This window comes from Apteryx rowi, unplaced genomic scaffold (assembly GCF_003343035.1).
Source record: "Apteryx rowi isolate R43461 unplaced genomic scaffold, aptRow1 scaffold_7, whole genome shotgun sequence".
Lineage (NCBI taxonomy): Eukaryota > Metazoa > Chordata > Aves > Apterygiformes > Apterygidae > Apteryx > Apteryx rowi.
Window position 1 is genome coordinate 7246560 of NW_020450982.1, and position 20410 is coordinate 7266969.

The 20410-nt window shown below is 55.9% G+C and overlaps 1 protein-coding gene across 2 annotated transcripts; it reads right to left on the bottom strand.

Annotated features, from left to right (window-relative positions):
- Positions 1 to 1062: 1062 nt before the first annotated feature.
- On the bottom strand, positions 1063 to 20194 carry TIE1 (tyrosine kinase with immunoglobulin like and EGF like domains 1). Of its 2 annotated transcripts, none has more exons than XM_026086840.1 (23): positions 19442 to 20194; positions 18498 to 18785; positions 13455 to 13565; positions 13171 to 13326; positions 12755 to 12886; positions 12242 to 12382; positions 11530 to 11658; positions 10932 to 11077; positions 10511 to 10655; positions 10038 to 10196; positions 9386 to 9523; positions 8896 to 9186; positions 6892 to 7182; positions 5954 to 6147; positions 5522 to 5732; positions 4591 to 4701; positions 4285 to 4475; positions 3685 to 3798; positions 3337 to 3407; positions 2971 to 3011; positions 2624 to 2720; positions 2195 to 2294; positions 1063 to 1834 (listed from the first exon to the last, which is right to left on the bottom strand). In XM_026086840.1, exons 1-23 carry the CDS (start codon positions 19485 to 19487, stop codon positions 1763 to 1765), a joined length of 3375 nt encoding a protein of 1124 aa, XP_025942625.1. In that variant the 5' UTR covers positions 19488 to 20194; the 3' UTR covers positions 1063 to 1762. The 2 variants fall into 2 exon arrangements, with proteins under 2 accessions (XP_025942625.1, XP_025942624.1); XM_026086839.1 differs by having other exon boundaries at positions 5834 to 6147.
- Between the last annotated feature and the right edge of the window lie 216 nt (positions 20195 to 20410).

The window sequence follows — 20410 nt, forward strand, 5'->3', positions numbered from 1 at the left end:
CAAGGCCAGCGGCGCATGTCATTGGGCTGCACAGTCACATGGGACCTCAGGGGCCGGTCTGAGTTACCATTTCACTAAGGAGCTCAGTGATGGGGGAGGAGAGGATGCTTGTTAATGGCTGCAGTTGACACCAGATAGTAATGGAGGCCGGCATGGGAAATCACATTGGTATCAACACATTTGAAACATGATCTGGGGAAAAACAAAACATTATTTCCCAGGCGGACAAATGCCAGATATGGTACTTAGGCACCTACCTTGGGATGGGGTAACAGGCTCTGGAGGAACAGCCCTTACTTCCCACAGACTGTAGAGGATGACTAGATGACTAATTTGACTGCACACCTATGGCTTAGGAAACTAAAGTTAAAGACCAAGCCCAGTTGCTGTCAGTATAACAAACTGCACAAGCACAGGACAATGACTGCCTGCCCAGACAGGAGCTCCCAAGAGAGGCATCTAGCATCATAGCAGATCCCAGGCTAAACTTGAGAGAAATGTTTTGTTGCCAAAAAGACTCATGTTAGAGTGTGGTGTTCAAACAGGACACTCACCTAGGAAGATGCATGAAAAGACCCTACAGCTTGACTCAGCACTGGGTGGGCATCAGCTGGCCCCCAGGTGGGAAGAGTCCAGGGGAGAGCCACAGCAACACAACCTGCGCTGCAGGGAAAGGCTGGAGGAACTGGGGTTGTTCCCCATAAAGAGGGGCCAGCTGAGGGGAAGCTGCAGTAACAGTTTTCAAATATGTGAGAGGCTGCTGCACAAAGGAAGGAAATAATTTGTTTTCCATATCCTTGGGGGACAGGACAAGTCACGGTCTTAAATTGCAGGTGGGGAGATCCCAGTTTGATATTAAGAAAAACCTTTCCCACTGCATAATGAAACGTGGGGCTTGTCTGGGGGCGCTGGGGAATCCCTGCCATCGGAGGACCCAGACAGCCGACAGGATCCCAATGAATCACCACCGCAGCAGACTGGCAGGGCCCCAGGTCCCCTTCCGCAGGGCCTTCAGCAACGCAGAGCTGGTAACCCACCTCTCCCTTCCCCAGACCATGGGTGTCTGTTGCGCTACATTTATTGAACAGAAAGCAGAACTGGCAATCTCCAAAGGGTTAGTGCAGAGCTGGAGGCCATGCACAGCTAGCACCATCCTTTCTCGCACCCTGGGGCTGCCTCATCCCATGCTGGCAGCAATGTTTGCAGCCTCATCAGGACAGTGCTCAGGACCTGGCACTGAGTCAGACCCCGAGCACACTGAGAGCCTGCAGGGCAGTGAGCTGCCAGGTCTCTGCTTCCATCTCTCACCCCAGAGGATGGGCATTTATGTCCTCATGCATAGGCCAGCTCCTACACACTTCCAGAGGTCCGAGCTGCAGCATCTGCCAGCTCCTAGGAGAGCCCTTCTCCTGCCATAACTCTGCTGCAAACACCATGCAGGGCRTGCAGCCAGGGTCTTGTCCTTTGGGGACATTCCAGCACATCCCCCAGCTGTGTGGAACCACTGTCAGAGGCCAGTGGCATGCCAACGTGGCCAGCACACCTTGGGAGGCAGCCGGGGAGGGAAAAATGCAGTCCTGCTGYGTGGAAGGGCACTCTCAGGAAGGGTCACCAGTGTTTGGGGCTCTGACCCAGGGGGGGTCAGGCAGCCCCTTGTTCCCACAGCATTATTCCAGCAGGCTGGGGGCCAGTGTTGTCCCTCTGCAGTGGGGCCATGAGCTGGCGTAGCTGGGCAGCTGGCTGCACAGTGCTGGGTGCAGCCTCACGCCTCCTCTGCGGTGGCATCGATCCCTGCGTAGGTGAAGTTCTCAAACAGGGCCATGTTCACGTAGGCCTGCATGGGGAACCCAAGTCAGGAGCAGGTTGTGACAGAGTCCCTGTCCCTGTCCCCCATCCTGCACCTAGTGGCACACTCACAGGTGCAGCACCCCGGGGCGCAGGGCTGGGAGCCTGCGGAGCTGCCAGGGGGAGTCACTGCACTTGGTGGGCTTCAGACAGGGATTGGTGTTGGATGCCCCCCAAGCAGGGGGCTGTCCAGGGAGTCCCCCAGCCTTTGGTCCCTGTGCAAGCTGGGCATCTCTCTAGCACTCCTTGGGGAGCCAGCAGTGCCCAGAGCCCTCCATGTGCAGACCCCACGCCCAGCCCAGGGCAATGCAGGCACCCTGCACCGAGCCATGCCTCCACGGACACCCACCTTTCTGGCCTCCAGCATGCGGATGAGCTGCATGGAGATCTGGGCAAAGGGTGGGCGCTCGTAGGGGCGGTCACGCCAGCACTGCCGCATCAGCTCGTACCTGGGGGCAGAGACCCACACCAGGTTAGCATGGGGGGCGTAGGGGGGCAGCAAAGCTGTTTATGTGAGATGGGGAGAAGCAGGTGCAGAGGCAAAGCGTGGAGATGGGTGGCTGGGACATGGGACCCCAGCTCTTCTCCTGGTAATGCTGCACAGGCAGACCAGCCAGTGGGAGCCCAGTTGGGTGGTGGGAAGCACAGGGTGCAGGGACACCGCTGTCAAGCCAAACCACAGCCCAGAGGGACTGGCCCAGTTGAGCACAACAGCCCTGCTCTCAGGACAGTGCATCCACTGAGCCCTGCCCTGGGCCGGGGCTTTCTGCCCACTTACACCTCATCATCACAGTTGCGTGGCTTCTCCATGCGGTAACCCTGAGGGAGCTTCTCATAGAGCTCGGCACACGTCATTCCACAGTATGGTGTCCCCCCTGTGGGCAAGAGACATAGATGTGGCTGTGATGGGGACAGTTTCCTCATCCCCCAATGCAGAGCCCTGGGCAGGTCCCACATGGTGCCACCTGCCCATCCCTGGGGCAGTGCCTGGGTAGCATGGTTTGCCCCAGGCCCCCAGCCACCGTTCCTCAGGGCTCCCAGGGAGCCCCTCCAAGGCTGCAGAAGAAGGACTCTGCCAGACCTGCAGGGACCCAAATGGGCATAGGGGACTAAGAAGAGCCTTACCCAAGCTGACAATCTCCCAAAGCAGGACACCGAATGACCATCTGAAATAGAAGGAGACCAGGCTGTGATGTGGAACTGCTAGCTGTGTCCCACTCCTGGGCACGGGCATGAAGCCAGAGGGTTTTGTGCTGGGACTGGGACAGGGCTAGGGCTGAGCTGCAGCCAGGAGGGCAGGCAGGAGAGCGTGGACAGCCAGACCTCGGGCAGAGTCAGCAGGGTTGCACTGGCATCGCCTTCTCCCTTGCCAACACCTAGTGCAAGAGCAGCGCTGCACCAACTGCCCTGAGGGCATGGAGTGCCTCAGGGAGGGATGGAGGTGGCCATTTCCGTGCCCCCAACCCATGTGTTGGTGCCTGCAGGACTTACACATCACTCTTGGTGGTATACACACTGTAGTTCAGGGACTCAATGGCCATCCAGCGAACCGGCAAGCGACCCTGTGGAAACACAGAGTGATCATTGGGGGGGGGCATGCCCTGCAGCTAGAGGGCAGACCGAGCGGGGCAGGGATCCCTGCCAAAGACTAAGCAGCAGCAAAGGCTCCACTCAGCCTTGAGGGGCACAAGAGCAAAGGACAAGCCGAGCCAGGATCCATCCCCTGAACCCCAGCTCCAGGCTGCTAGTCCCAGCACGGTGGGTGTTTCCACTGCTGGGGAGGGATCCTGCCCACCAGACCTGTGCAGGCCCCATGGAGACTCCTAGCTCCTGCCTCACCATTGTCTTCTTCACATAGACCTCCTCCCCTCTGGAGAGCCCGAAGTCGGCAATCTTGGAGGCCAGATTTTCTCCCACCAAGATATTTCTGGCTGCCAGGTCCCTGTGAATGAACTGAAAGAGGCCATAAGTGAGCTACACCAGCTTGCCAAAGTCACAGTGCTCTGAAGATGTGGAGGGACAAAGTTGTCTGGGATGTTTCTGCTCTCCCTGGACCTGTCAGGCATCTGCTCCTGCTCCCAGCAAATCCTCATCAGCTTCCTGAAACTCCAGGGAGCCTTGTCCTCTCTCTTGACTGAGTAGGGAGCAAGCAGGGGAGAGCTGAGCCAAGAGCTGAGACTTGAAACTGAGACAGGAGGCACCAATGATCAAGAGCCAAATTTTCCATCCTGCTGGTCCCAGGGATCTTGTGCTCCACACAGGAGTCACCAGGCCCATGGTGAAAGGATGCTCTGGGCTCTGAGAGGGTTTGCCAGAGAGGAGAGCAGAACCCGTAGCCTTGCATGTCCAAGTCCCCACACATATTCACAGGGAGCCCAGGACTTGGTCCCCAGGCTGTGAGCAATGCAGGCCCTTGCCTGGGGGGAGGTGTGGGCATACCTGCTTCTCACTCAGGTACTGCATTCCCTTGGCCACATCTGAAGCAAACTGGAGGAGCTGCTGGGAGGTGAGGGTGGATGCAGTCCCATGCTCCTTGGCAAAGGCTGGGTCAGTCTCCAGGACTCGGCTTTTGCGGAGGAAGTCAAGGAGGTTTCCGTAGGGGGCATACTCAATAGCAATGTACAGGTAGCCTGCAGCGGGGAGGAGAAGGCAGAGGTTATCAGACGCTGTCAAGGAAAGAGGAAAGCTCATCTGGGCAGGGGACAATGTGGGGCCGGAGACACCAACCCATCCAAGAGCCCTCACCCTTGTTCTCACAGGCACCCAGCAAGTTGATGATGTTGGGGTGATGGCCCAGTTTGCATAGCACCTCCAGCTCCCCAGCAAAGTCCCGATGGTCATTCTCCGAAGCAAACTCTGGAAGCAAAGCAGGAACAGACTCTTCAGTCCTACATTAAGGGCCTTTCTGTTGTTCTCCTGTGGCCCAGCTCTTGCCTTCTCTTCAGCCAGGAATGGTGCTCAGGATGCAGTCTCATAGGGGCTGAGCTTGCAGAAAGAGAGAAGCTCCCTGTCCCCTACCCCATTCTGCCATGTGCTTCTTCCCCTGCCCTGTACCACCCCACCTCTGAGCTGACTGAATTATACTAAACTGGCCAAAAATTCACCCCACAAAAAAATTGAGTATTTTTGTCTGGCTTGGTGAGTTGACTTCCCTTCCTGTGTGCTGGAAAGCTGGCAGGGCAGTGCCTAGGAAGGCCTGGCCCATCAGCAGGAGCCCTGGCAGCCGCCTCTCACACTGCAACAGACTGTCAGGTCAGACGATCACGCCAGCTAACCCCCAGGTTCGGCATGGTGAAACGAAGCAAAAGACTGGCACTGTCCCAGCGCTTCCTCGGAGATTCAATGGGGACCACAAGCTTACAGGCTTCCCAGACTGCACCATGTGGGTAGCATTCGGGGATGCTAGAGGCTAAGGATATGGACTGGGGCTCTGCCAACCCGTGAGCAGTGCTTCTGGGCAGAGACAGGGAAGGCTTGGAGGGGCTGACACAGATAACCCCCATTTCAGCTACTCCCATTCGGACCCAGGACCAGAGGTTGGAAGCCTGGCTTGGTGCAGACAGGTCTTTTGCCACTTCTCAGTGTCTTCTTTGGATGAGTCCTGGGGTGAGGAGGGGCAGCCAAGACCTCAGATGTCATTCTTAAGACCAAGCCCTGGCCATGACAGGACACTCACCTTTCAGCATCTTGATGGCTGCGTTCATTTTCAGGCCATCCTTTTTGATCATAGCCCTGATGACCTGACCAAAGTTCCCCTCCCCGATCATATCTTCAAACTTGATGTCTTCCCACTCCAAGATGGGGTAGCTGAGGGGCTCAGGCTGTGGCTTGGGCCGGCGTGTCAAGGTCAGGGTCCCTGAGTTGAACTGCAAGATGGTCTCCTCCCCCTGGAAAACAGGAGTGGGTGAGGTTAGAGGCACCAGGCACCCCTCTGCCCTTGCGGCAGGCCCAGCAGGGCAGGAGTCATGGGCAAGGATGGGCTCCGCACCCTCTCTGCGTGGAAGTGAGGCCTGGCTGCATCCGGACTGGAGGCTACAGAACGTGACCTGGATCGGGCTGGGACGTGGGGAGCTGGGGACACGGTCCTGGTGGGGCAGGCGGCACTCACCGAGCCAGACTGGTATGTAAAGGTGCGGCGCCGGTGGAAAAAATTCTTCTTGATGAGGAAAAGTGCAAGGAGAGCAAAGAGGATGGTGAGGCAGGTGACGGACACAGAGCCGATGATGGCCAAGAGCAGCTGTTGGTCTACTCCCGACTGCTCAGTGCTCTGGCTGCCCAGGCTGGGTGGTGCGCTCAGCGCTCCTGCCAAAAGAAAGGATCAAGGATCTTGGTCCACGGCGGAGCCCTCATGGCTGAATCGGCCTGACAGATAGAGCTGTAGAGATAGGCCAAGCAGCTGCTGCCAAGCTGGGCTTCAGAGACCCCATAGCCCTGCCCCAGCATCCCAGGGTGCTGCTCCCAGGCACCCACATAAACACCAACCACAGATGCACCCGGAGGGTAGGTTAGCATGGAGGTGAAGATGTTACTGCCCAGGCTCCTGCTGCCAAACCCATCAGTTTCTGGACTTCTGCCCAAGCTCTGCTTCCTCCCTGCTCTCTTCCAGCCGTCAGCTCCTCCCTGGTACCAGCTCTGCACTGCTCCTTTAGCCCTTTGCACACTGTGTCACCCTCTGGCCAAGGCATAGCTACTTCATAGGTGCTGTGCTGTCACCATGTCCCCCTTGACCTGCTCAGGGCTAAGTGGAACAGGATTTCTGAAGAGACCCGCAAGTGTTTTAGCCTTGGGCTGTTGCTTCAGAGCAGCTCTCTGAGATTACCATGAGTGCTCAGGTCTCCCTTTGCCAGCCCAGGCACTGAGCCCAAGSTCCAGAAGAGCCTCGTTAGCCACCCTGCCTGTAGAGAGGCAGACAGCAGGCACGGCCGTGTCCGGGGAACCCAGATGGTGCTGGGATCGCACAGGCTGGAGCACCAGCCAGGCGGCTGGGTTGGTGCAGGGAGGCCCAGAGYTGTCCAGGTGTGTGCCCTGCTGGGACGCCTCACTCACCATCCCCCAGGGTCTTAGCTTTCACAGGCTGGCTCCACTCTCCTGGCACGTGGGAGTTGGCCCGGACACGGAACTGGTAGTTCGTGCTGGCATTGAGGCCCCCGACGGTCTTGGTCGTCTCCGCGCCGCTGTCTGTGTCAATCCATTGGGGTTCACTGGTGCCCCCCACCTGCTGCAGCTCCACTATGTACTTGGTGATGCCCCCATTGGGGTACTCAGGGACCTGCCAGGAGAGCCTGACTGCAGTGTCAGACAGGGACTCTGCGGAGAGTGACCGTGGGGAGGAGGGGCCTGGGACAAGGAGAGGAGAGAGCGTCAGCCCCCGGCCGGGGGGTTGGGGGGCTCTGGGCTCCCAGCACTTGGCAGACTGGGCAGTGAAGGGAAAGCCAGACCCCTCCAGTCAGTGCAGACAATAACGGCAACCAAAGACACGGCAGGTTTGAAGGTACCTCCAGCGACCCCTAGTCCATGCTTGCATGGAGGCAGCAAGAGGCAGACAGGCCACCGCTGCTGGGAGCTGCTCTCAGGAACCTCTGTAGGAGCTGAGTTTATGGCAACCTGGGTACCAGAAGCAACGCTTACCTCTCTCAGAGTGGGCAGAGCCACCAGCTCCTTCCTGAAGCAGCTTTGCTGCAAACTGAGAGGACTTCTTGTCCATCCCTTGGCTGCCATGCACAGCAAAGATCACTGTCCTCTTTCTAACAACCCTGCATAGGCTGGAAGATTGCTTTCAAGCCACCCTTCAGTGTTACCTTCCCTGGGTCTACTCTTCAGGAAACATGAGGGCACCCATGCAGATCAGACTACCTTCCCAATATCTTGCCTCCAGCAGTGACCAGAAATGGGTGGGTTTGTGACAGTGTAACAGTGGGGCAGGACTGCACCCCCAAACACTTTCCCAGCCTCAGGGACTCTCAGGCTACTTGTCTTTGCATTTAATAGCTCTCACGAGATTTTTCTCTCTTCAGCCCTTCCTCACAGTGTTTTCTAAGCATCTTATAGTTCACACTTCCTCCTCTGAACCTTCTCCAATCTGTCCATATGCTTATTAAACCACCTCCCCCCACCCTCCAAATTACACAAAGCTCTTACAGACACAGAGTGCACAAAAAATTACATCTTTCAAGCCTTATATGCAACAGTCCTCCTAACGCATACCAGAACAAGACATGTTTTACTGAAGTCACAAGCCTTATGTACTGCTTCCCCCTTATCTACCAGGCCAGTTACCCTGTCAAAAAGGGAAGTCAGACTGATTGGACATGATTTGTTCTTCCCCATTCCACAATGACTGTGTTCCACCTCCTCACTATCTCCCAGCTCCATGCAGGGTTGACTGTTTGTTCCACTGGAAAGAATGACTACAGATTTCTCTCAGTACAAGCCCTAGTGACCATCCAGTGAAATTGTCAGGCATCAGGATTAAAACAAACAAAAGGAAATAATTTTTTACACAATGTGTAATTATATCAAGGAACTTGTTGCTACAGGATGTTGTAAAGCCCAGAAGTATAGATAGTTCAAACAGGGCTTGGGCAAGGACACGGTGGACAGGTCTATTTGTGAGCAACACTCATGATAGCCTAAAGATAATGCAGAGCTTAGGATGTTTCCAAGCTCCTTGGTGCTGCAGGCTGCAAGGCACAGTGAGGAAATGAGGACTCTTTTTGCCATGTACCTTTATCTGTCCCCAAGCAACAGTTCATGCACCATCAGAGATGGGATACAGGAGTAGCTGGACCTGCGACCTGGCTCACGGTAGTTGCTGTTATATTTATAATCAATTTATCATTATAATTCTCTGTATTCTTCCCTTCCTCATTTCTAAAGACTGGTTCTGCACTTGATCTTCCCCCACTTTCCAGGGCCCTCCCCTTTCTCTGTGGGTTATGAGTAGGAGACTGCTCTGCTGAAGCCCTCTGTGCTTTGGGATAAGTGTTACTGTGCCCTGAGCCCCACCATCCTGGCCTGAGCTGGGGGATGTGCATGTTCCACGGTGCCTACCTTTGCTGTTTATCATGACCTTGTAGAGGTCGGAGGGGGGGCCCAGGCTCATGCAATGGTACACCAGCACCTCCAGGCTGTACTCTGTGTTGAACTCCAGATCCGCAATGCGGGCAGACAGCACAGATATGGACGTGATGTTTTTCTCACAGACCAGCCTCCTTGCAGAGTCAAAAAGATGGACGATGAACCCATGTGCTGGCTCGTGGTTATTTGGCAATTTCCAGTTGACATGAAGTGTGTTTTTCTCCTCTATTGACCAGCCTTCAATCACAGGCTTGACTGTGGGCTCTGTGAATAAAAAGGCAGCAAAAACTCATTGCTCACAAGCCCCTGGCACTTTGCAGGCTGTGAAGGCTTTCAGCCCTGCGCCATGCTCTTTCCCTGGCAACGTGCAGCCCATGTTCCCACTGGTCACACAGGGGAGGGACTCACCGGGAAGTTCAGATGAGGGTTAGGGTTAGGTTTAGGGAAATGGGGGCTTGCTTACCTACGCACTCGGTCACCATGACAGCTGCAGGCCCCTTGCTGCCCTCCCCACCGTCCCCTGGCCGAGTCAGCTGTACCTTGACGACATAGGCAGTCACTGGCCGAAGGTTCATGAGGGTGATGTTCTCGCTGTTGTCAACTGTTGGCCAAGAGGACRTGTCAAAGCAACACCTCCAACCCACACTCTGCCCCGCCATGGGTGTCCTCTTCAGCATCACCCCAGACAGACCCAGGGGCTCCTTGTGAGCAGGATGGAGACCTCTGCCCATGCCAGCAGGCTGGGATAACTGGGACCCCACATTTACTCCTCTGGGACCCCACACAAGTATCTGATGCTGCTGCAGGACTTCTGGAGCCCAGGCGAGCATGGTCCGACAGGGATCTCTGTGCAGGCAGCCCATTGASAAGCCCAGCTGGCCTCCAAGCAGCATCAGTGCTTGCTGGCTCTACCTGCTATTTCACAATAACCAGCTTCTGGGAGCAGTCTGCAGGGGCACCTTGGGCTTTCTCTGCTCTGTCTCGCCTAAAACAGGTGATATCGAAGGGATTCAGACCTCAGCTGGTGCAGCAGTCCAGGGCCCTGCGAGCTGGGACAGCCATTCCCTCCTGCCCAGGTCCTCTCCGTGCCCCCTCAGCCCCTGGTGGACACATACCCACAATGGATGACCACACCGAGGTGTCGTCCTTGGGCTTGTAGAGCAGCTTGATGGAGACGATGGGTCCATCACCAGAGAAGCAATCCACAGGCGACACCACAAGCTGCCGGCTCTGCTTGGCCAGTAGCCGAGGGGGGGTCAGGGGTGTGGGCGGCACTGGGGGCAAAGGAGGGGACAGAGCCAGTGGGACTGGGAGCAAAGAGGAGCAGAACGTGGGAATATCCACCACATCTTGGCTCCCTCCAGCTTTGCCAGGGAAAGGGAGACCCTCAAAGTCTTTTATCAGCACCCAAACCTGTCTGCTGGCACCATGACACACGATGCTTCCACTGCCCACCAGTGTCCAGCCCAAAGGGGAGGCAGCTGGGGCCTTTCCCCTGGCCACGTGCGGATTAGCATGCCCACACCATGCCATCAGCCTCCCCCAGTGGCCCCAGGTCATCCCACTCTGGCTGCTCGCCTTCCCTCACCTCTGATGTTGACTTTGACTTTCCGGCTGTCCTGCCCCCCAGTTGTGGAGACTCTGCACTCCCAGAGCCCTGCATCGGCCTTGGTCAAGCTCAGCACCTGGAACTCGCATGTGATCTGCCCCGGCTCAATGATGGCTTTGATCAGCTGCGGGCACAGAGGGTGCTGTTAGCCCACACCAGGTCAGGTGAGAGCCCGTGTCCTGCTCCCCATGCCAGCRCTTGCAGATTTTAACTCATCAGGCCTGGGAACAGCCAAGATCAGAGGGAAGATGGGTGCCTTTGGGAGAGCCTGCAATGTGGGACGGGGCCCATTGCCCATGGTTTGTGGTGGGGTGAAGAGGCCAGTGTGCTGGGAGAGTGTGGGGGCAACAGGGCAGGGTAGGGGCAGTGGGGAGAAGGGCACCCAGTGAGCAGGTGGTACCTTGAGCACGGTGCCGTCAGCCTTGCGCATCTCCACACTGTCACTCGCAGGCAGTGGGTTCCCGGTGGCCACGCAGCTGATCACGGGCTCTGAGCCCAGATTGAACTCCAGCTCTGAGGCCAGTCTGATGATCTGGGGGAACCGGTCTGGCATAGAGAAAGCAGCATTGAAGCAGACCCTGCTCCTTCCCAGGCATGTGAGAGGCTCAGATCTTTCCCAGAGAGCCAGTCCCCAGTCTCAAACACACAGCCACAGAGCTGGGTGCCCCGGTGCCCACAGTCCTCATGCCCTGGGGTCCAGGCTGGGTGCTGAGGTCTAACTGAAGCAGTGCAGGGCCCAGAACGCCAGCTCATGTGTCAGACTGAGCAATGCAAGAGCACAGCTAATTTGGAAGGGGCAGACCAGATATTCCCCTTACAGCACCATTGTTTCCATGGGGCTAGGGACTATTTCTGCAAGCAGGTCTAGGGCAACGTTGGTTACTGATTTGGCTGTCAAGGTTAGTAGCCAGCTGCCCACAGGGTTAATGGCAAGGGGATATTGCCCTGAGGCACCTGCCGCAGCCCCCCGTGCTAGGCTAGGCCAGCAGCAGCCTCACCTGACTTCTCGCAGTACCGTCCATGCCAGCCTGAGGGGCACAAGCAGCCACTGAAGCGGTTACAGCTGCCTCCGTTTCGGCAGGAGCACCCCAGGGCGCAGTCTGGGCCATAGTATCCTGGAGGACAGGCTGAGGGAAGAGGAGAGCTTGCAGTTACCACCCAGCCACAGTGCAGGGTCACAGCCGGGTTCTGGTGCAGAGCAGGACCTGCCATCCAGCCCGCCAGGAGGCAGAGACCGCAGGCAGTTGGTACATGCACCAAGACTGCTGAGCCAGGAGAGCCTGGTGGCTGGCAGGCAGAGGGGAGAGCAGCAATGGAGCAGCTGACATGGTCTCTCCTGTAACCAGAGAGAACCCTTGTTCCCAAAGCCATCAGTCGGGTGCTACAGGCAGCACCCAGGACAAAAAAGAAGGGCGAGTATGGGATGGAGGTCTCCTTCCTGTGCCATGGGGACCACTGTCCGGCTCAGCTGCAGTGCAGAGTGAGAGACAGGGTGGGGTGAGACCTGGCAAGTGGTGATAAAACCATCTGGATGTGACAGTGAGCAATTTGCATGGGTGCCGCTGTTGCTGGAGAACAGAACCAGGTCCTGGGGGAAGCCCTGGCCTTCTGCAGGCAAAAAGGATGAGCTGACCCTGTGCTGGATCAGTCGGCTGGAGGGCTACCTCCATCGGGCAGGGGTGGGCAGGCGGATAGCCTGAGTCCCAGTACCTTCGTTGCAGCGGGAGCCACTCCACCCGGAGGCGCAGGAGCAGCCATAGGGGTCTGGAAGGCAGAAGCTGAGCCCCCTGCAGCCCTGGGCTCTCTGGCACGTCTCCTGGCAGTTACGGCCGAACTGGCCTTCCCGACAGGCTGAAAAACAAGAATGTCATCTGCCCTCACCAGCTGTTAGCTGGGCTTCCTTCCCAAATACACTCATCCTCCTCCTGGGCACTGCTTGTGCAGGGACATGCCACTGGCTCGGTGTCCTGGGGCTCCACAAAATTGTCCCAAGCGTGCAAGGGGCCCCCACACAAACTCATTGCCCCCCTGTAGTCTTGTCATGCAAAGAAGGGGGATGGCCCCAGGCCTGCTCCAAAAACAGGGACACCAGGGCCAGAGAGGCGTGTGGAGTTTCTAGCTGCGGTTCCCGAGTGTAGGAGCTTGACGGAGGTCCCCGCATGTGCCCCGGGCACAGCTCCTGCTGCTGGGCCCCTGTGGAGGGGAGGCAGCCAGACACCCTACCTCTCTCACAGCGAGTGCCCATGAACCCGGGAGGGCAGATGCATTCACCAACGTGGTCATGGCAGACACCCCCATTCAGACAGTCAGGGCAGTCCTTCTCGCAGGAGGGCCCCCATTTCTTTGCGGCACATGCTGCAGAGAGAGCAGGGATGACAAACCCATTGCCCCCCAATTTGCTGCCCCCAACCCCTCGGCCTCCCTGTCACTCTGGCCAGGTCCACGGGCGCCTCCATTGCCTGTACCTGCACTTGCTTCCACTGCCAAGACCCAGCAGCATGCCGAGACCTGCAGCCCCAGTGTCTCCTGTTCTCCTCCAGAACACAGCGGCCCACTGCACCCCATCACAGCCCCAGCCCTGGGGGCAGCGGGGGAGCCCGGGGCCATGGCTGTCCTTCACCGACCCCGGCCCTTCTCACCTCTGACGATCAGTCTGTAGAAGGCGCTCCACAGTGGGCTGTCCCCCATAAACGTGGCGCTGTAGACGCCGTTCTCGCTCACGCTCACGTTAGGGAGCGTCAGTGTGAAGACGTTGTCCCGCACCTCGCCCCGGTCTGTGGTCTGGTAGTAGGTACCTGCAAGGGGGCAGAGRGGCCGTGGCGGCCGCTGCGGCGTGGGAGCGTGCCTTAGGGCTGGCCCTGTGGCCAGCACGGGCCACATTGCTGCAGCCCCCCCCCCCAGGGGGGCTCCCCAGATCACTTGCCATTTCTTTTCCACATAACGTCCGTCTCCTTCTTCTTGAGGACTCTGGCGGAGAAGGTGGCTGGCTCAGCGATGTTCACGGACTGCGTGGCCTTCTCAGGGAATAGGTGGGCTGCAAGAAGGGAGAACGTGCTGAGTGGTGGGGTGGTTGCACACACACCCGAGGGCAGCGCTGGCCCCCTCTGCATCAGCCGACCAGACATGTGGCCCAGCGCCAGGCGGCACCCACTGCGCAGGCATCTGCAGCCTCGCTCAGGCTGGGGGCACCCGGTGCTTTCACACAGCACCGCGGCTCATGACCTCAATGAGCCCCATGACATCAGGGTGCCTGGTTAACGCGGCAGCCGCCCAACTAAACATGCACCGACTGCTGTCCGCGGCAGGTATTTATCATGCCAAGAAACATCGGAAAAGGTTCCAAGAGCTAAGAATTTTGGAATGGTAAACAGTTTGCCTGAAAAACTTGGATTTGCCCCCTCTTCGCTGAGGGTGGAAGCAGAAGGCAGGTGACACTTCTCAGCAGGTCATCACCCCCGGGTCAGGGTTACGGAGCAAGCGAAGGCAGCAGTACAGGCAGGCGAGGGGCCGGGAACCGAGGACCTGCGCACCACCTTGTCAGCCAGCGGCTGCCCCTGCCTTTACCAGAGCATTTGGCTACAGCACTGCCATAGCTATCGTTTCCCAGGCATTCAGGTATGCAGCAGCAATGAGCTCTCATAGCTGTACAGTGAGTCAGCCAGAGCCCTGCTTTGAGCGTAAATCAGGCTATAAATATGTTAAGGGCAGAGGAACCAGGCCCTGGGTGTGCCAGGACAGACACAAAAAAGGGCACATTTGGGTTCTGGCAGTCGCAGCCTCCCAACGTGCCAGATCGCACACATCGAAAGCGGCCGTGCTGAGTCAGACCAGAGGCACATCCAGCTCCATGTGGTGTCTCCAGCAGTGGCCAGCAGTGAGGAGGAAATGGGGCACACAGTGGAGGCCTGGGGAAGAGCCTAACAGGTCGAGCGTGTCCCAGTAATTCCCAGAAGAGCCTCCCAGGCTTCAGCAATTTTCGCTCAGGAACTTCCTGAGTCAGGTATTAACTTTCTATTCAATATGCCCCAGCTGAGGTTTTTCTTCCATGGATTTTGCAGTTCCTTTTAAAATGCATACAAATTTAGCCTGTCCTACCTGCAGCTTGGCGTTCCTGAGGCTAAATACTGGCTGCACAAGAAGCCACCTCCTCTCCTTCCTTTTGCACCTGCCAATTACTACTTCCTTGTATTGGCAGTGGGAGAGAATAAGTGATTGCTCGGCACCCACTCCCAGACACTCAGGATCTCATAGACCTCTATCATACCCCTCTACAGCCATCTCTTTTCCAGTCTGAGGAGTATCTCTCTGCCTAGATGATCCTYGTGCTGCTGCTGTCCCACACCTTTAGTCGTCAGCATTGCTCTCCTCTGAACCTTCCTTAGGTCTAACACAGYCTTTCTGAGAGTCAGGATTTTCTCCTGAGCATTCACCTCATACCTACAGAAACTGTTGTTGCAGCCCTGGGGTCTGACCGCCAAGAGTGAGAGCCCAGCATTTTCCAGGGGAAGCAGAGGGTTCCCATGTGCATCGCTTTGCATTTACCTCCACTGAGTTTCCTCTGCCACTTTATCACTTGCGACTCAGTTTCCGCAGTTCTTCACAGAACTCACCCCTCCTCTTTCTCTCCCTGATTAGCTTAGTAACATCAGCAAACATGGTCACTTTTCCAGTCATTTATGAATACATCCAGTAGCACAGATCCCTGCGGAGACACTGTGCGACTCTAGTGGTGTTTTCTCTGCATGGCAAAAACTGCAAATTAACTCCTATTCTTGTTTCCTTTCTTTTATTCAGTTACTGATCCATGTAAAGACCTCCCCTGTCACCCCACGGTTGCTTAGTTTCTTTCAAAGAGCCTTTGGAAGGGAATTTTCTTAATGCTTTCTGGGAACATGAGCAGACAGCATCAACCAGATCTCCCACGTTATCCTTGCTACCGACACCTTCGAAGAAATCCAGCTACGGGGCATTACCTGCCTTTATAAAACATCCGATGGTTCTTTCTCAGGGTGTCGTGTGCCTACTAATTCTGCTCTTTATTACAGTTTCTATCAATTGTCTGGTTGAGATTTATGTTTACAGGCCTGTAATTCCCTACCTAGAAACCCTTTTAAAAAAGCTGGCATCACGCTAGCAACCTTGCRGTCAGTCCTCTGGCACCAAGGTAATTTTAAGAAAGAGGTCACACACCACAGTCAGCAATTTAGCAATAAGGTACTTTTCATGGCAACACAGTCCTGGCAACAAGGTATTGTTCATTTTGGCTATTTATTCCACGTCCTCTTCTATCAGCACTTTCTGACAAGCTTTCTGACAAGTTCCCCTATAAATTAAGGTTTCATTGTGGGAATTTTCCCAAACTTCTCTATGGTGTACATAGATGCAAAAAAAATTAATTTCTTTTTTCTGCAGTGGCCTGTCTGAGAGACCTTCTGCCCCTGAGATTTTGAAAAATAATGTATTGTCAATTTTAAACCTTTCCTAAATTGCCCCTTACATTCTTTTTTGGTCTATTTTACTGTGTTTTTGCATTAAACCTTTCAAAGTTTAGGATCCTTCCTATTTTCTTTTTTCTTTTTTTTTTTCTTTTTCATTTGTGCACAACCTTTTGGAAGATACCAGCTTGCTTCTAGCAATTTTCCCTACCAGCTACATAGTGATTCATGTGCACTTTTGTGCTTTCTTAGCCTTTTTATGAGAGGTGACACGCACTTGAACCTCCAAGACGGTTTCCTTACATGGCCCTCAGTCCCCCTGCAAAGATCTAACATTTTTAGTTACCTTTTCCTTTGAACAGTCTTCCTCATTTTTAGTTACTTCTCCTTCTCTAAATTAAACAGACCAATGGCAGTTTTTTTGACTCCTGTTACTCCCGCAGGGGTTTTGAACCCAGGCACGTAAGAGGGGGTGTCAGTGAGCAGCTCGTGGGAAGCGATATTGTGAACCAGGTCCCTGCGGTGAGCCAGGGGCTGGCGCGGAGCAGCTCCATCTCTGCAACCCCAAAGTTCTCATCTCCCTCTGTGACTTTCATCGGGGACGTACGGGGGCATGAAGCCCCCCGCTGTGCTCCTGGGCCCCTGGACCCTCGTGGCCAGCAAATAGCCCTACCGCAGCGCTCTGCCTGCTTTGTCCTGCCAAGTGACAGGGAAATCCCGCAGAAAGGCCTCCTCTGTTGCTTACTGATACAGTTAGTTTCTAAACCTGGTTCGACTTCAGCCCTTCTTTAACATACAGTACTATTCTTTGAACTTCACAGTGGACTCAGTCTTTCCTATACGCTTTTAYGTCTGGTATTAGCGTATCCCCCTGACTCTATTTGTCCTCTGCCGGCGCCTCTTTGGCGCTCTGTTTATCCAGACTAGTCGTCTCTGTTTCCGATATGACTGCTGCCATTTTCAGGTCAAACTTCTGGCCAAGGACACAGTCCCAGTCACTGCTCTTTGGAGGATGCTTGAACCCCAGAGGCCTGTTCCTTATCGCAATCTCTGTTCCACAGCTTGGAGATATTAGAGCTGCTCAAAAAATTATAGTAAAACTGTGTTTTAACATAGGCAAGGGAATATGTAGTCCCCTCACTTCATTCTCAGCAACAGGTGGACTGTTTTAGCTGAGACTTTCTAAAAAGGACCCAGAAAGCTTCCTAAGGCAATTACCTAATACAGAAAATTTCAGTCCTGATAGTCACACTTTTGCAGTCTCAAGAACCTGAAAAGGGGAGGTTAGAGGGGGTAGTGTTGGGCAACGTTAAACCTGGACATTACCCCTGTTGTGACCTAGCCCAGGGCTGCCCTTTAGGCTTACAAGGCACAAAATAGGAGATGGAGCATGAAGACAAAAGCCCAGCGCTCATTGCCCTTGACTGCCTGCAAGCCCTTGCCAATGCTTCTTGCCATCGCAGGAGGCCACAAAGTCCCGCTGCTGCAAGGAGCYTGGCAGCCCTGAGCTCGCCAAAGCACACGTTCATATCCGGAGGGCACAGCCTTACTCCCAAGGAGAGTGAAAGGAGGTGTATCTCCGCACAAGAAGCTGCTTTGTGCACCCTCAGGCTCCCCGGGAGCCCCAGTACAGCTTATTCCTTATACCTGCTTTGAAGAGCCMGTTACGATCCCAGACATGCAGGTGAGAGCCCCCTCAGTGGGTTTTCTTCACTCTGATCCTGCAGGCTCCTTGGCACCTGCTACTGCAACATTCCCATTCACAGGCACGGTGCTGGGCAGAGTCAGCCCCTTTGCGGTCCTCCTGGCATGAGGCTGGAAGTGCTACTCTGTGRTGGGCTAATCTCCTCCAGGTTAATGATTTCCAACCCTTGCTACCAGAGACACTCTCCTCCAGAGCCGTCTGGCTTCCTGTCGCTTGGACCTTGGCCTGATCTTGGGCACAATTCCCATCTCAGCCAGCTGCCTACAATGTGACTGTTGCCCTTCCCTGCAAACCTCCTTGAGACAGGTGCCCCACAACTCTGCTGCAAGACATGAAACGACCTTGGAGTTCAGCCATATTCCTCAGCTGGAAATCACAGTCATCCCATATCTTTGGGAGGGTGCAAATGCTACTTTACTGGACTAGGTGTCATCTCCTGTATGTCACAAGTTAATCATCTGCAGTGCCATACAAACATCTGAGATAAATGCATGCTGCTCATGACTGGCGCTTGAGTGAAACAAGCCCCACTGGTTGTCAATCACATCTCCCATGTCCTGCTCAAGTGCTAAAGGTGCTGTGGCAAGGTGSTGATTACCCAATGAGCAAAGGGCTGTTGGCCTTCTAGTGCCAGCAGACCCCAAATCTGGCTTCGAAGAGCGAGTCACCACTGTTCCCCCCCACACCTCCCTCAGTTGCACTAGGACTGCAAAGCTCAGCATGTAGGGGAGGAAGCCTGTAACTGCTCACACATGATCTCCAGCTCGCATGTGGAGGAGCTTCCAGGGGAACATGGCAGTGCCCTATCAGCCCCCAGCCCACTCACCATTGTGGCTGTTGTGCACGTAGACCACCTGAGCCTGCTCTGTTGGTGTGCGCCCCAGGCAGTAGAGGATCCCCACCAGGTCGGGCATGGAGAAGCCCCTGGCCTGGACGTGGTTGCTGCGGTTGCGGTAGTTCTGGAAGCCCGTCTTGGGGTGTGTCATCACAATCTTGTTGTCCCTCTCGATCTGCAGGTAACTCACATCACGCTCACCCATGACACAGGAGAGGAAGAAGTCAGAGTGGGACAGGCTCTGCACATTGGCAATTAGGGTGATGTCCAGGATGGCTCCTAGGAAGGGGAGCACAAGGGTGTGTCAAGGGGTCCTTGCATGCCAGACAAGAGCACCAGCCATCCCAGCCCTGCATCAGGGTCAGTCATCATGACAAACCCCATAACTGAGATGTAAACCCCTCCTCCCCGGGCCTTCTTGCCTGCTGCACASCTCAGGAGCTGTGCTGGGGCACAGCCTCGCTCCCTGTCACCAGGTCGATACAGAGYCCATTTGGACAGCAGGGTGGGGATTTTTAGTCTCTTTTTGGAGAGTCCCCACCTCAATGCCCCAGGGGCACCTGCATGAACCCAGCATGCAGCCCAAGCAGGATGGGAGGTCCTGGCGCTCCTCTTCCTCCTGGCCTTTCCTCCTGYGAGCTGGTCATGTTGCCAGCCCCATGCCAGGGGAGAGGCAAGTGGGAGAGGGCAGCTCCACCCTGAGGTCTGGGTCCCTCTCTGTCAGGCTCTGAGAAGATATCCAAATTGCCTTTCACAAAGGGATGCTTCCTTCCTCCAAGCCCATCTCTACACACAAGCAGCTCTGAAGAGAGCAAACCCTGCTCCATCCCAACCCCCAGCACTGCTGARTGCCCTCTATTCTCTAGTCCCACAAAGCCTCCCTGGGGAAGGGGCTGGTTCCCTGGGAGCAGAAGGGAAGAAGGAGAAGAATTTACCTGTCAGCCATGGGAGGAGAAGTAGAAGATAAACCTGGAGTCCCATGTCCTTGAAATGTGTCCTGAATTTGGCACGGGTCAGAAAATCCCAGACATGCCCCAAAAGCAAGAGAAGGAACCAGAGGACTGCTGCTCCCTATCCGCTCCCCGCAAGGGGTGGTTCAGGACTCTTGCTCTCTGTCCACAGCTCCCATCTTGCCTTTTCACTGCTGCCCAAAGTCTGGAGGAGCCAGGAGGCTGTCCTGGTGTTCATATTGCAGGCACAGCGAGGAAGAGGCTCCCCATTCCCTGCCTGAGGACGGCGCTGTGCCCAGTGCCCTGCTCAGCTTCTGCCGGGGTCTCAGCCGGTCCCGGGGATCGGCGCAGGCAGCCCAGGCGGCAATGGGAAGAGAATGGCACGAGCAGGACTTTGTGGCAAAGAAGCCACCGAGGCCTGTTCCCCAGCTGCTGATCTGTCGGGGAGCAGGGACCCCGTTCCTGGAGGAATCACGGCTGCATATTCAAAGCACCCAGAGCCATGCTGACTCCTCCAGCCTGGCAGGGAAGAGTCTCAGCACCCTTCCTCACCCGCAAGGAGAAGATCTCACACCGGCACCTGTTTGCACAGCAGCATCCTCGGCCCCTCAGCACGCTCCCGATGCCTGTCAGGATGGCTGGTGCGAGAGAGTGGTGCTGGGGAGCAGTGGGGACCGACGGCTGTGGGAAGATCTCTCTTGAGCAGGGCTCAGCAAGGGAAAGGAAGGAGGCCAAGGGGCCGCGGCTGGCGACAGTGGAGCGAAATCCTGTTTCCCATGCAGCGTTTCCTGCTCTCCACCCATTGTTCTGACATGGCCCTGACTCCCGGAGACGGGAGTGCCTCGCCGCGTGGCGGGAGCTGCCCCGCAGAGCCTATTGCCTGGAGAGTGGCAGGCAGAGATGCTCAGTCCTTACCTGTTTCATAACACTGCCCATCCAGAGAGCCCCTGAAGC

What these genes read in the sequence shown, in the direction of transcription:
- TIE1 (XM_026086839.1), bottom strand. Translation starts at nt 19,487, where the DNA reads ATGGGACTCCAGGTTTATCTTCTACTTCTCCTCCCATGGCTGACAG. An exon ending in CGTTATGTGGAAAAGAAATG is followed by an intron (nt 13,327 to 13,454) that starts GCAAGTGATCTG and finishes GCCCCCTTGCAG; the next exon opens with GTACCTACTACCAGACCACA. An exon ending in CGCAACTGTGATGATGAGGT is followed by an intron (nt 2,295 to 2,623) that starts GTAAGTGGGCAG and finishes CTCTGCCCCCAG; the next exon opens with GTACGAGCTGATGCGGCAGT.